We start from the raw sequence: 14,983 nt of genomic DNA, 5'->3' as shown, positions 1-14,983 counted from the left end.
AAAAGAAAAGAATCAAAACCATGAAGTTTCTGACATTTACAGGATGTCAGAATTTCCTCCCTCTTACTATAAAGCCACGACAGAAAGATGGACGAAGATAGAAGATACTTTGGCCGAACTACTTCATCAAATTTTTCATTCAGGTATTTAAAGTTAATTAAACGAGACATTAAAAGCACAAGATATTGTTATATTACGACGATTTTACAATACGTCATTATTACGTTAAGGTGCCGATATCATCGAGGAATCCGGATCCGAATCCGCACTTTCCTAATAATATATGTTCGGGGTTTCGTTCCTTTACTTTTCATTAATTGCAAATTGGGCTTTTTATTTTGTTTTGCGGCAAATAGAATTATCTACAAGATGTCTCGTAAGTCTGACACGATAGAAAAAAATTCCTATTTTCATACATCAGTAATATCTGCGAGCGAGAAAGAACGAATGCATTTAATTCTATTTGTCTCCAGATTTTCATCTGGAAATATAGACCATTGAATATTAATTATGGTGCAGGATGGAGAGATGTGACATCATTACCCTTTGCTTACCGACTGGCAATCACTCGAATTTGTTTGTCGAGAAAGATTGCGGACATATTGAGCAAAATACGCGAATTTCCTGAAATGCCAGACTTGCGAGACACCCTGTACACAGCGTATAGTTTCACGAATGAAATCTGAAATTTATACCGTAAATTTAAGCAAAGTGAGTAATTTGAAATGATTTTTCTCACCTGAAAATGAATCGAAATTTTTCCGTTTTCTGCATAACACTATAAAATATAAAAATCTATATTCTTCTTCATCATCTATGAGCATTTTAATCGCAAACGTGAAAAAAACAGGCTTTTTAACATTTTAATTAATTTTTTGCTACTTTTTCTTTTCAGGAAATTTACCCGGAAAGAGATTATTAGATTTTGGTTGTGGTCCATTCATTTACAGAATGGCATCTGCTAGTCTTCGATACAATGACATTGTTCTTGCCGATTATTCGGAAACCAACAGGAAAGAAATACAGAAATGGTTAAACGAGGACCCCAATACTTTCGATTTGACTCCGTTTCTCGCCAGAACCGCCATTTTGGAAGGTTTCGAGTGAGTATATTTAATTAATAACGAGTATTTTAGAATATGCTTCATTAAAATGTATTTTGATTAGAGAAATTAAAGAAGGAGTGAAGCGGATCGAAAGAAGAATTCGCCAGAGCGTTAAAACGGTCATCGGTTGTGATGGACTGAGTGACCAGATACTTCCCAAAGGAATCGGAAAATTCGACGTTATCACTTGCTTCTATTGTATCACTAATTTTGCATTCAGCGACGAGGAACATAAGAAATTTTTGCGGAAACTTTCCGCATATCTTAACGATGACGGTGTCGTAATCGTCATAACCGTTTTTGGTGTAGATAAATATCAACTGCACCAATGGATCGATCATTATCCTTGCAAGAAAGAATCCATCCGGCAAATAATTAAAGATGGCGGTTTTCGGGTACAGAAGTGGTACAGTCACGAAAATACCACTCTGCCCGAACATCAGTGTTTATATACCTTGATTAAACTACGATCGTAACGTACACGCTCTTACTGAGCCTTAAAGCTCGATAAAGTGCCAATGTGTCAAAATGGCAAATAAGTGAATCCGAATATATTTCTGAACTAATTAATGTTTTTTATATCCTTCCTAATGTCTCATAGGAAACTTATTTTTGTATATTTTTGCCAAGGTTTTAAGTAATAAAACATTAGACTTTACAGCGGTTAACTGAGTTTTGGGCCACCCTGTATATCGATACCTTTATTTCTTTGAAAATGATTAAATTTTATGGTAAATAATAACATCGGCTAAATGATCAAGTTTACAGTAAAGAAATGAACGTAATTATCAGATAAGTTTTTATTTTAAAAAACCAATTAGATGCATGTTTTTCATTCACTCTGTTTATGTGCTATTTATTGCGCTACACATCAATCTTGTGGTTAATTGAATTTGCGATAGAAGTGCTCACCACACAGTATGCTAACACGGACTGTTTAGGCACTTGTGGAATGCCACTTCACTTCATTAACGACGAGTTTCGGATTACTCTTTTAGAAAAATCTCTTAAGAATTGTCTAAAAAATTAGTTATTTAATTTTTGATGTTTCGTACGATGATCGAGTTGCAACTTTTAACGTTTCAAAACGTGGAATTTATGACACTGCCCACTTATACAATGCGTTGTCTATTTTAAGGTGCATCACTCATTCGTTTGCATGGAGTTGTGCAGGAGATAATAGGTGGTTCTCTGCAATATGTGCACGTTTTTAATAATTGCATCTTTAATTATTGTAAACAAGCAGTTTCTTTTCATAATTAGTCATATTTGTTAGTACTTCAAGTAATTATTTTTTAAAACTCCATTATCGGAAAGTGATACCATAAATACAATTAAAAATATCATTAATATTTCATTTTAGTTAATAAAGTTAAAAAAATTGTAGAACTGTTTTCATTTTAGATAAGTAAGTTTAGAAACAAACTCGTATCAATTATTCACAACGAAAACTAATCACGATACATCGTCTGAACAACTGTTTTGATCATCCATTTTTATATCACGTGATAGAAAAACTGCCCGACTGTCCGACGCAGTGTTCCTTTTTCTTCTCGAGTTGTTTGATGCCTTGAGAAATTTATCGCCGAGAGGAGAGATCCTCGTTAATAAACACATAGTTTCAAGTAATCATCATTAAGAAACACAGTTCGACCTTTTAAAAGTATTGCAGAAGACCACCCGTGTCCATATTTACTTTGTTATCTCGTGCACATTACTCAGCATGTTGAACATACACACGATTCATTCTATACAATACTTCCAACTTCCTTTTAATGAAGTTAGAGTATAATAATTAACTGGTTTTTTCCTCAAAATGATTTTATTACGATTAAAATTTGTTTTTAGTTTCCTTAAAAACTAGCTTTAAGATTCTTATTGCTTTCTTAATACACGTATGAAAGTTGTTCCCGAAAATAGATTTATAATATATATTTCATTTCGAAGTATTAATCATGTATGTACGGATCTAGAAACTTAACGGCATTTTGCAACTCTTCGCTGTCATCTTCCAGTTGCGGTTCACTTGTTTGATTTCTATCGAAAATGTCAGCCCCAAAGACAGTTTCGTCACGTACCCCCGTCGTATCCCATACCATTATGGTACCGTCGTAAGAACCGGTAAATAATTTACCCGGAACCACCTGAAAAAAAGGTATGACTACAAAATTCTTAATTATTATTTACTATTTAGAAAGTGATATACCTCCATGCATATAATAGCATTGGTGTGGCCGGAGAACAACCTCTTCATGGTACCCGATTTAGCTTCGAACATTCTTCCAAGAGTATCTCCAGAAGCCGTGTACACTGCGGCATACGTTACAAAACTATAAAAAATCTGTTCAATCATGAATGTAAGTTACGTGAATACTTACAAATTCCGTCGAAATACCGTAGGCAAGAAACTGTGTGATTATGCCCCGAAAATACTCTAGTACATTCTCCAAACTCCATAGCCCACGCTCGAGCCGTTTTATCGGAGCTGCCGGAATACAACATCCTCTTGTGGATCTAAAACAATTTTATTCATTTCTTGTACGAGAAACATTTCTTATTTCTAATCGACTTCCAACTTACCATTAATGTGTATATAGGGCCTCCGTGACCTCTCATTTGTCTAATGCACTCCCCTGTTATAATGTTCCAACATCTGATAATCGAATCGCCTCCGGCAGTGAAAAGCATGTCCCCGGTAGGATCCGCTTCCATGGTATTGACTGGAGCATTATGGTAGAAGGTCTGTAATGCAAATTTTTTAAATTGTTCATAAATGATGTAATAAAACCGATATCAAAGCGTAAGTAATCAAATACTACTAACATTTATACATCTGCCTGTATCAAAAGACCAGGATCTCGCGGTTCCATCAGCGCTACCCGTAATTATAATGTCTTCGTCAGAACTTTTGTACTCGTAGTTGTCTTCTTCCTCTTCCGATTCTTTATCTCCGGACAGGAATATAATAGGATAAGTAGCTTTGGTGTGTTTCTAAAAATGGGTTTACACATTATTAATCATTTGGTAATGATTTTCGAGTGATAGGTTGTGTCCGCTTACCTCTAACGTCCTTATACACGCCTCCCCCTGAATGTCTCCAACATCGTTAACATCAAAAATCCATATCCTTGCGGTAGTATCGCTAGACGTAGAGAATATATAATCTCCGGCGCATACAACTCGACTTATTCTGGACGTGTGACCCTCGTAGACGTAAACGCAATCGCCAGTAGTTATCATCCACTTCCTTATCGTGTGATCGGCAGACCCCGTTACTACGAATTGTTCGTGTATAACGCAGCAAGTGATGTATCCCGTGTGACCTTCCATCACGCCTATGCATTCGATGGGATTCGATTGTGTGCTCCACATGCGAGCAGTTTTGTCGTCACTTCCTGTCACAAGAAGCGATCCATCTTCGCTTAGTGCCATACAATTGATGCCCCCTTGATGTTCCGTTATCTTCTGCAATAGGTAATTTTTGCCTATAATAGGTTTCGGTTTGTGAGGATTGCTTTCTTTCGTAGGACTGCAACCCATGTTGCGTTTTTTATGACAATAATTCTGTAAATAGTATTGTAACGTTTAAAAAATGTACGTAAATATCGAGAAAGAAACCTAATTCGTGACGAAAGAACACGAGACGAGCTGGTGTCACGCACCACGAAACTGTTTAAACATAAACAAGGTCAATTTTTAACAGGTTTCTTTACAAGATTGTTAGCTTAATATAAACTAGAATTTTCTGTGTTTTCCTTTCGTGACAGTGCAGGAGAATATGCGATTTGTCGCGACGGACTTAATTAAATAATATTAAACTTTTGTTTAAAGTCTCCAATCTCTCCACTGGATATGAACGAACTGGAATGTGCCTATACCCAACGAAGTATTTTATAACTTTAACACAATTTCTACTGTTTAAAGTGTTTAATCCACTTAATAACACTAATACAACGTAATATTACTAATTTTAAACACCGAATCTTGTATATCTTGGGCACTGAATTTTACCTAATGTTTACCACGGCGTTTGAAGTCTTTCGACGTGAAATCCGTTGAACTTTCTGGTACAATTGGTTAAATTTCGTGTCACGTGAATCCCGGTGGATCATTATTACCCCGGTTCCATTTACTTTTCGTTTAATAGTTATGTTATAAGGAAGTGGGTCAATTTCCTAGTAAAACTGTTAAATGGGCGAGGTCTGTTCAATAATTGAATGAATCTCAACCAGCCGTGTCCATTCTATCGATTCGCTTCTGTTAAGCCGAGATTCTTTTTTAAACTCTTCTGTTTAATACGAGAGATTAGTCATTGTTAAATCGAATTTTCAAAGTATTGTAACAGCGCTTTACTGTCGATGCTTCGCTGTAGTTGTAAACGTAGCCCAAAGTAACTCGCGTGAAACGAATTATCGAAATAACGCGCACTTTCTTATCATTTATTAATCACCAATTTCTAGCTTCCTCTGTTTATATAGTACACGAGCACCCTTCAATTTTCTTGTATAAAATGCGAACTAACATTCATACAAACGTATGCATTTTTACTTATGTAAAATCGTTGTACGCTGGACAATCCGAACGTCCATTTGTGACAATTGCTAAATTCTTTTTGGTCATTGGAAAGTAAGTAGAGCTTAACTGTATGTGTCCTTTTAGATATCGGTTTTATTACATCATCAATTATTTTGTTCCTTATTTTACACTAGACAGTAAAGTGCCAATTGTATACATGGATTTGGAGATATACACACTTTATATTATGATATCCACTATTGTAAGTAGAACACGTTCGTACAATTGAAATTTTTCACTAAAATTAACATATTTTCAATTCTTTGTCTTGAAAATACGTATTTACATTTCAGTAACTATTGTAAATGGTAACTCTACTTTTGATCATCGTTTTCACTATTTTAAAACAGGAGAATGCGAAAAAAACTTCAATTTTTAACATTTATTTTTGTAAAATTTTAATTTTTCTCCAGTTTAATAAAAAATATTTCACACGTTTCCCTCGTAAAAAGGATAATTTCAATATTTGATTTGATCACGTCTTCGTATCAAATAAAGTATGACGGATCGACAGGCATTAATAATATGTTGGCAGGAGTCGGCAGTTTATACTTCTTTTAGTTCGTGTATAATATCTATCTTTATATTAAATTATATTCCCCGAAAAGTTCATTCCGCCATTTTATAAACTAAACTCTGATACATTTCGCATATTTTTAAGCTTTTGATATATAAAATTAAGTACTTTGAGGCCTAAATAAATGTAGTTTTGCGAATAATATAATGTAAATTTTCTCGGAATATTTAACACAATTACGACAATATGAAAACCAAAATGGCAGCCATTTTGAATGAATTCTAGTAGCTATGTTGTTTCAATTACCGTCAAAAATGCTAGTACAGATTTGGAAGTAAAGTCTAAATATGTAGCAGACACGCAGTAGGATTAATTTAATAAAATTTTTACCTTAGTTTTTGTAAAATTTCATGAAATTTACGGCTCTTATGGATGCTTTTCCCTCTCTATCCGCATATAAATCACATTTCAGAAAGTATATCTAATTAATTCTTTAAGATTTTTTGTTATTATTGGTGAAAATCCTTGATAAAATACAGTATTTATATAAAAAACAAATAAAATGTATTCAAGATATTCAATTGTTATAATTTTTAAGAAATCTTAAATCGACGTTTCATTAAAAACGAAAATATTAAATACGTTAAAGTATGTTAATTTTACGTGTTTAGAAAAAAAGAAAAGTATTTTACTACACGAGAAACACGTCAGTGCATCGATTATCAGTCACTTCTTTGATAGTTACATAAAGAAATCCATTTAGAAAATATTATTTTCCTAATCCAATTCGAAAACACAGATAAGAATTTTCAAAAGAAATGAAAAAAGTAATGAAAATTTCTTAAATAAATAATTTAAAAATGAAAAAAAAACAGTGAAAACACAAAAACATAAAAAACACACCGGTAAGTGCTACACCACAATTTAACTTAAATAAATCGACAATACCTAAAAAAATCACGATACGATCGTTCAAGACACGTTAAACATTAGTTTTAAAACACATAAAACAATACACGTATTTAAAATGAGTGTTTTTTGAACACCGGTACGCATTTACTATAGACGTAACACGTGAAGCGATTGCCTATAACGAGTGGGGTAAATAACGCCTACGTGTTTTAAAATATTTAAATATTACGCGATAAGGACGAAGGAGCGAGGAGAAGGGGAAAGAAAACAATTGACTTACTCGGAAAATAGTTGGAGTCGTCTCGAGCCAGATCGGTGTGCATTAGTCACAGATACAAACAATGAATATGTTTCGTTGCTTGGTGCATAAACTCAGCCTTGACTACAAAATAGGGGTGACAGCCTCTGGACGGGTGAAGAAGTAAAGTTACCATGGAAACAGATGATCATAACACAAACCGGTGTGTTGGCATTCGATTCTCCCATTTTTTTCACTGTTTTTGACGCGATGGCGGTTGACTCGCCTACGTTAGACGAATATTCAACGAGACCCTTACGATTTTTCTGTTGCTTTCTTTTTTGTGGCACTTATTTTTCACCCTTTAGAAATTACTTTCAAATATTTAGACTTTTTGTTTTATAATGTAAAAATAATTTCTTAAATTTTATATATTTATAAGCGTTGAAATGCGTTAGTTTTTTATTCGTTACGATTAATTCGGGTGGTTAAATCTGTATAAAATGAATACGGTTATTAATTACGTAGTTTCGTTTTCTGTTAATAGATGGCGCAACGAGTCGTGTACCGTCTGTTATAACGAGACGTAGCCTTTCCCATCCATTTTTGTGAAATTAACGTCTTTATTTTAATTTAAAAACTAATGTAATGTTATACGAAACTGATACTATTTATTTTTCTTTTCTTGTAGCGAATTCAACTTACTTTTAACGTTTTTATTTCACCAAATTCTTTCCTTATCTACCTAGAAATCCACAGAATCAGTTTCCAACTTTCATCCTTTTATGCTTAAACTTAATTCTTTAGACTCATAATTCGTAATTTCTTTTAGATTTAATTGTGTTGGCTAATTCTGATTGTTAGAAGACGTATCGCGTGTTTGGTTACGTCACAATGATTTGAGTATTTATTTCTTGTGGGCAATATATAAGATCTTTGTTTCGTTAAACATAGCAGCGTATATCACACAAGATCTTGTGTTTCGTAGCGAGAATATAGTTATAAAATCGTTTCGTGTATAAAACTTAGCTTGAGGTAGGTAAAGATTTAGTAATTCAGTAGGGAAAGAGGTATGTTTTCTTCGTTATCAACACGAGAGAGCAGCCGACGTTACGTTTCTATGTTCTACAAAAAGAGCTAATTCGTCTTATGTGTTGTATACCATTATATTTAACACCAGAAATTATGAAAGCGCCGTATAATCAATTACCACACAGGTAAATGGTAAATTATCGGAATATGGCAAAACACTGGAAACGTGACAAAGTGAGAATAAATATACAAAAATTTATTATTTATAAAAAATTAAGATTGATTTAGAAATGAATTTTGTGTTTCAAATATCCGTTTCGAAGCATGCAGCGAGAATTAAGTCGGTGATAAGAGTTTCTGCTCCAAAGTGTAGGATAACAGAGAAGGGAAATAGCGTGAATTGACACACTTTCCACACTTCTCACCAATTGTGGTCAATATCGTAAATTTCCTTTGACGTTCTGCCATAATAATATTCATCTACCACAATGTTTCGTCGCTTTGGACTATTTTTAAGGGCTTGTGCCCGTTTGAACACGCTTAACTATCATTAAACTCGTTTCTTCTTTTAATTACTCGCGCCTATAACTTACAACGTTAATGAAGTATTAAATATTTAAACTTTACCGCTTTATTTGTTTATTTGAGTGTACAATTATTAAATAGTTTTATAGGGTTTTTCTTTCTTTACAAATTATTCTGACATAAAAGTTTATTCGTAAAATGTTCATCAATCGCCGAGAAACACCAATTTAACTTGTATTTTGCGGTACAAGTTATTATAAATTTTAACGAGATAATGTTATATTCGACGAGATTAACGTTTACTTTTCTATTCTTAAACTTCACATTTAATTTTCTCAATAATGAGGTTGGTAACTGGAAGAAAAAATTATATGTAGTTTTTCTTTTGTATAATAAATATGTTGTAAAATTTTGTTAAATTTCCATAGATTCTTACGTATTCTTACCTTTTCGCGTGCAAACATCTTCAAGATTTGCTTTCGAAAGCGTAAAATTGTTTATGTCTTGAAATTATTTATCCTAACCAGTAGCTCGCGGTCCCATCCCAGACAATCCTCTTCTTTGTTTAGGCGATAGAAATTTGAATAAATGTTTCCAAATTGAATATAAGCGTGTACGTACGTTAACTGAGGTGCGACCGTTCTTCTATAATGCAAATTATAGGCAAAGCATTCCAGCCACGCGCCATTTTTATATCTGTTCTGTAATTTTGGCAGCGTAATTTTTCGTTTTATAGAATGTTTACGCGAAAACACTGGCGATTATTGATGTAAAATGGACGAAAATTTATGGAATGTTATGAAATTCTTGTAAAGAATCATTCTCTGCCGAACGGCACTAATGTCGTTAAGATGTCAAAGTGAAATATCGGTATAGTTAGATGTAACGATGATTGAGATTACCAGGAAGGTAATTTGACGCTTTAATTCTTAAACAATTGGCTCTCGGTCTGGTAAATCTTTTTAAAAAATGCATAAAATTTTACCGAAAACGGTAAGCAAAACGCACAATTTCTTTAACAATGAGCAAAATGGGTCGAATTGTGATAAACTTCGGGTGCATGACTCGGAAAAACCAGAAGTACTGCACGGGCGATGCTGCCACACAAGTATATTCATTCTAGACAAGTGCCAGTGTTTAGTATTCTCTGTCCACGTGACAGGCAAACACAAACACCCGACTGAAGAAACATTTTATTTTGCACACTTCTTTTTATAAACAAAGTAAAAACCGGATATAATTAGATTTTATTTGTTTTGTTTGTTTTTCTTATAATAAGGAGAGACTTAAAAAGTATTTTGTTGTCTTAAAACTTTCTTTTGGTGTTTTCCCAGCGTATATTGACAATAAAAATGATTTAGTGCCTTTAAAAAAAGGGGGATACAAGATAACGGTGGAAGTGAAAATTGGTGGACTTATCAGGCGCCTATTTGATGACAGTTTGTGACGTAGTTTGATGTTTATTAGATTATTATATTTGTTAATATTATTACTAGACGTTGAATGAGAGTTATTATGAAATTATTCCTTATTTTCTTTAACGTAGAACAGACAATTCGGCCAAAATATCTGCTTAATTACGTATTTAACTTTCTTAAATAAGTTAATTAATTTAAATATAATTAAGTTTTCTCTTACGAGATTCGTTTCTTGTACATTCGCGTTAAAATATATTTGTATCGTAATACGAGAGTATTGCGAAGTTTTCGTGTTAGATTGTTTCTGTATATTTTCGCTTTTACGCTTTCGTATACAATTCATCCCTCACTTTCTTCGGGATCATTTTTGTCATTTCTGTATCTGTTACAGAGATTTTTTGCATTTTTATACTTTCACGTAAGTGTGTACGGTATCTTTCTATAAGAGTGATGGTCGGACATTTATACAGAATACCCTGTTCTGTATTTTCATGCGAGTATTCTTGTATACCTTTCACACTTGCTAAATGTTCTTGTTCGCTTCTCGAACCTGGATTTAAGGCTCTCGTGTGTTTCTCACGACTTTTCGTCAACGTTCCCGTTCACTTCTTGCATATTCGTGCAAGTTTTTTGGCACACGAAGGTTGAAGGATACGATAGAATACGTCTACGTACAAGAATACTCAAGCTGTACTGTACTTTTACATAAATGTTATTATGCTATCACGGAAGAGCATAAAACAGATGTTACGTACGATAAAACTGGATTTTAATAGATACAATTGATGGTAAATTCTGTTTTAAGTACCCGAAATCCTTAATTTATGATTTACTATGGCTAGTTAATACATAAAATTGATTACCGGAAAACATCTGTAGCTCGCCGTTTACAGAGAATTATTAAAAATATATTTAGGATGAATATCGTTTGAAAATCTGATTAATTTAATTAAAGAAAAGCAACAGAATGGAAATAATTGCTGGTCAGGCTCGTTTGTTTTATCTGTTTCTTCGGGTGAAAGTAACTACGATAAATTACCCCATTTAATTTATAGTGTCAACACTTTGAAGTCATCGTTTTCACCACTTCATTGAAATAAATTGCTAAACAACTTTGCTTTAGCGTGTTTGCTTGTCGAGTTACAACTAAGAAAGCCACGACGTATTGTTCTTCCGTATCTATTGAAATGCCACTGTTCTTTTCTGTATACATAAAAGTTACCTTTGTAGGTAAAATCGATAATTATTGGGCAATCTGGAACCAGAAAAATTGTTTTCTTTGGCCAAATACAGTAAAAACAAATGGCATTTGTGAGTAAACTACTACTTTACGTACAAAAACTAAATTTACATTAAGTTCTTTAATTATTAATAAGTAAATAATTAATTTAAGATTTTTAATTGGAATTTTTAAAGGCAAATAAACGACGAGCGAGTAATAAAGGTTGGCAAAATGACAAGAAACTTAACTAATGATCCAATACGAGGCAAGAAGTACGGGCTTTACTTATTTTCAATTTCGAATGAAAGTTTCATCATTAATTTCCTTTTCTATGTCCAACCTTAAAGGAATAGGACAGTATTCTGTTTTCTTGATATCCTGTCGGCGCTATCGATCCCACTGTTTTATTCTTATTTTATTTTATCTGCTTCCTAAGACCAAATCAGATATCTTAAATTAATAGAATGATCGTGATTTATTAAGTAAAAATACTTTGGCACGACTCTCTTCTTTTATTTAGTAAACAAACGAATATTCTTCCATACCGAAATTTATTGAAAATTGACTTTTTATTTCTTCTTCCTTCGCTTCGTTTAAAATAATGATTTTCATATCGAGTTCACTAAATTGCATTAAACTCTATGTATAAATGGATTAGGTGAAAAAAAGGTATCAATTAATGATCAATCGTCCACCCCCTGCAAATACTTCTATCGATACGTCGTTGTATCGATAGAATTAATAGCCGTTGTACCGATCGATACGTCGTTGTATCGATTTATAACCGAGTTTTATTGATTACCGGTTAAATACTTACGTGTACCGATTACGCGTAAATCTCTACCGAGGATTACTGATTGGTACTTGGAAGCACGCTACGGCATTATGTAACTTACGTGCGTAAACACGATAAAGCTGGCTAAAAATTCACCTTTGTACCGTCTCTTATTTATCGAATGGTACTGTACGTGGGTTTTCAGCACCTCGTGTATGTAAACGTATTTATGACTTGCAACTAGCGACTACCGATTATTCAAAATTCTACTGGTGATACGCAAGTCTTTAGTAATGCTAGCGCAGTTTCCACTGACGGCCCCCACACTTCTGTAAAATCCTACTGGTGATTTATCAATTGCTATTGATAATACTCGAAAATTTGTTTACGATTGATCGACACAACTGATTAAATTCTGCTGACGATACATCAAATTCTGATTACTAACCGTGCATCGATTCTCGCAGTCGATTCGTTCGTTTCTATTCATGATTTTGACACCCACACCCGAATTATTGTTACTTATTATTTGCTTTAACACGCAACGGATCTCGAAACCTTCAGAAATCACAGGAAATGATATTATATTTACAATTACTTTTATCATAATGTCAATTAAACGTTAACAAATGTCGACAGTTTTAAGAATTATAAGTCATTATAATGCTACAAAAACACAAAAAATATGATATTTTCGAGTGTACAGGTTCATTTTTTCAACAATTATTTTTAAAATGAAACTGTTTATTTAAAATAAAAATAAAAAAGAGAAATTTTCATTCATTTTATATCGAACTCAAACTTTAATTAATTGAGAGAAACAATTGACAGTGAAGAGGATTTTTAAAATATTTTCCTTCTTCAAATTTTATATTAAAAAATATTTTCAAAAATTAATTTATATCCGGACAAAGCTTCGTTCTTCAGTCACGCGGGTTATTCCATATTTTATAACATTTAAAATATGCCTATAACATGTATCTATGTCATAGTTTGTGCTTACTTTTAGATATATTTTAAAAATTAACTTAATTAAATATTATTAATATTGTTATTGTAGGTTTATTATATAGGCTGTATAAATTGAATTTCTTTATTTCATAAAATACGAATTAATTAGCCCGTTCTAATTAAGTTTACGCTTAATTATATTTAAATTTGAGCGCATACGTAGGTTAATACGCGCTTAATTAACGCGAAAATTATTTTAAAAAATTACCTTAATTAATTAAAAAAGTTAACTTAAAACGAAAAAAATAGAAATATAGACTATAACGGGAATAAAAAGACGTTTTAAGCACAAGATATTGAACATCTCAATTAACATGTCCCGTTTGATCATCGTTAAAAACAATTTTTCTCGCTTTTATCCATCCAACATTCGTCTAAATCCCCGTTTAAGGTATAAAGCAGGCCATTTTATTGCCATCAATCTGTCACTAAGCATTAATATTAGCAATTCGTTCTATCAAAAATAACTTTTATTATCATTATTATTATTATAAAAGTCGAAGAAAAACAATATTTATAAGAAAAAAAAAGGGGGGACTTAATTGTCCGGCGCTAAAAAGGGGGTTATTAATATAAAACTTGATTGGAAAATTTCTTTAAAAAAAACTAAACACGTTGTTTTCAATTTAAAGAAAAAGAAAAATAAATTCGACTTTCAATTGTTTTTTCCTGAGTATCCCCAGAAGGTATTTCCGTGTAATTTTTTTAGTATTCAGTTGTGGCGTGAGTAGTAGCGAGTTAAAGGGTTCTTCATTTCCGTTGTGACACAAGTTTGGTGCTTTAGATTGATTGTACCAATTCCCCGATAGACTGTACGACGATTGGGTAATTAAGACGATAACCCTCATTCCCATGTCGTAAAATAAAATATCAGGATGTACTTCTTATCTGGTGATACGTTGTTGCCATCATTCTATATCTTTTTTCCAAAAACACACCTCGTTTTCTTTTGTTTATTGCTTACTTCTAACCTACAGAAGCTACAAAGATAACTTTATCCTCATCTCTGTTATTCTCTTTTTAAAAATGTAATTAAATCCTTTAAAGTTGATAATCTTTATAAAATTACCAGTCCCATCTTATTCCCTCTTATTCCCCCGATGAAAATATACGAATATACAAATAATAAAGGTAAATGCAATAAATGACCGTCTAAAATTGCAATTTATTTAAAAGAAAATCGTTCATCAGCCAACTTACGTTTATCGAAATACGCGGGGTGGCCCGAAAGTCGGTTAACCATATATTAATTTTAATGGTTGTATACTTAATTCACGCGGTTCCTCGAAAGGTTAACCGACTTCTGGACCGCCCTTTATTAACAGAAATTCCTTTTATTTTATATCGCAACCGATACGCGATTTTATACAATTTTTCAGTAAATTGTTGCAAAATATGCGTGGTAAAGTGTGCAGAAATAGGGTTTCTTTGCACTCCGATGAACTTATTAATTTTAAAAGTACAAAATGATATTTACCCTGATATAAAATATTATTTTTTTAAGAACTGGAAAAAATCACTAAAAGTCAACAGATAGTCATTCTTACAATGTGATTGAGATGGAATCAATATCGGTTGTTATAAGTTAAAACTCTTCTACTAACTAAACAATAAAAATCTGTGTGCTTTTTACACGGAACAAAAAGTTATTT

The 14,983-nt window shown here is 32.7% G+C and overlaps 2 protein-coding genes across 3 annotated transcripts; one reads left to right on the top strand and one right to left on the bottom strand.

The window, feature by feature from the left end:
* LOC111637649 (indolethylamine N-methyltransferase-like) lies at positions 1–1,715 on the top strand. Its single transcript, XM_023383192.1, has 3 exons — positions 1–143; positions 896–1,103; positions 1,168–1,715. Exons 1-3 carry the CDS (start codon positions 44–46, stop codon positions 1,580–1,582), a joined length of 723 nt encoding a protein of 240 aa, XP_023238960.1. The 5' UTR covers positions 1–43; the 3' UTR covers positions 1,583–1,715.
* A 246-nt stretch (positions 1,716–1,961) lies between these two features.
* On the bottom strand, positions 1,962–8,190 carry LOC111637645 (WD repeat-containing protein 86-like). 2 transcript variants are annotated; one of them, XM_023383185.1, is made up of 8 exons: positions 8,054–8,190; positions 7,391–7,722; positions 4,167–4,670; positions 3,930–4,097; positions 3,687–3,848; positions 3,485–3,620; positions 3,313–3,416; positions 1,962–3,250 (listed from the first exon to the last, which is right to left on the bottom strand). In XM_023383185.1, the coding sequence occupies exons 3-8, from the start codon at positions 4,644–4,646 to the stop codon at positions 3,056–3,058; spliced, it is 1,245 nt and encodes a 414-aa protein (XP_023238953.1). In that variant the 5' UTR covers positions 4,647–4,670; positions 7,391–7,722; positions 8,054–8,190; the 3' UTR covers positions 1,962–3,055. The 2 variants fall into 2 exon arrangements, with proteins under 2 accessions (XP_023238953.1, XP_023238954.1); XM_023383186.1 differs by lacking the exon at positions 7,391–7,722.
* Between the last annotated feature and the right edge of the window lie 6,793 nt (positions 8,191–14,983).

This window comes from Centruroides sculpturatus, unplaced genomic scaffold (assembly GCF_000671375.1).
Source record: "Centruroides sculpturatus isolate CEXI.00-Female unplaced genomic scaffold, Cexi_2.0 scaffold1054, whole genome shotgun sequence".
NCBI lineage: Eukaryota > Metazoa > Arthropoda > Arachnida > Scorpiones > Buthidae > Centruroides > Centruroides sculpturatus.
Note: the sequence above shows the minus strand (reverse complement) of the source record. Positions and strands in the feature narration are given on the sequence as shown.

Coding starts and splice junctions, on each gene's coding strand:
- LOC111637649 (XM_023383192.1), top strand. CDS start 44: ATGTCAGAATTTCCTCCCTCTTACTATAAAGCCACGACAGAAAGATGG. Junction 144..895: donor TCATCAAATTTTTCATTCAG/GTATTTAAAGTT, acceptor TTTTCTTTTCAG/GAAATTTACCCGGAAAGAGA. Junction 1,104..1,167: donor GCCATTTTGGAAGGTTTCGA/GTGAGTATATTT, acceptor TATTTTGATTAG/AGAAATTAAAGAAGGAGTGA.
- LOC111637645 (XM_023383185.1), bottom strand. CDS start 4,646: ATGGGTTGCAGTCCTACGAAAGAAAGCAATCCTCACAAACCGAAACCT. Junction 3,621..3,686: donor GCCCTATATACACATTAATG/GTAAGTTGGAAG, acceptor AAATTGTTTTAG/ATCCACAAGAGGATGTTGTA. Junction 3,251..3,312: donor ATGCTATTATATGCATGGAG/GTATATCACTTT, acceptor CCTTTTTTTCAG/GTGGTTCCGGGTAAATTATT.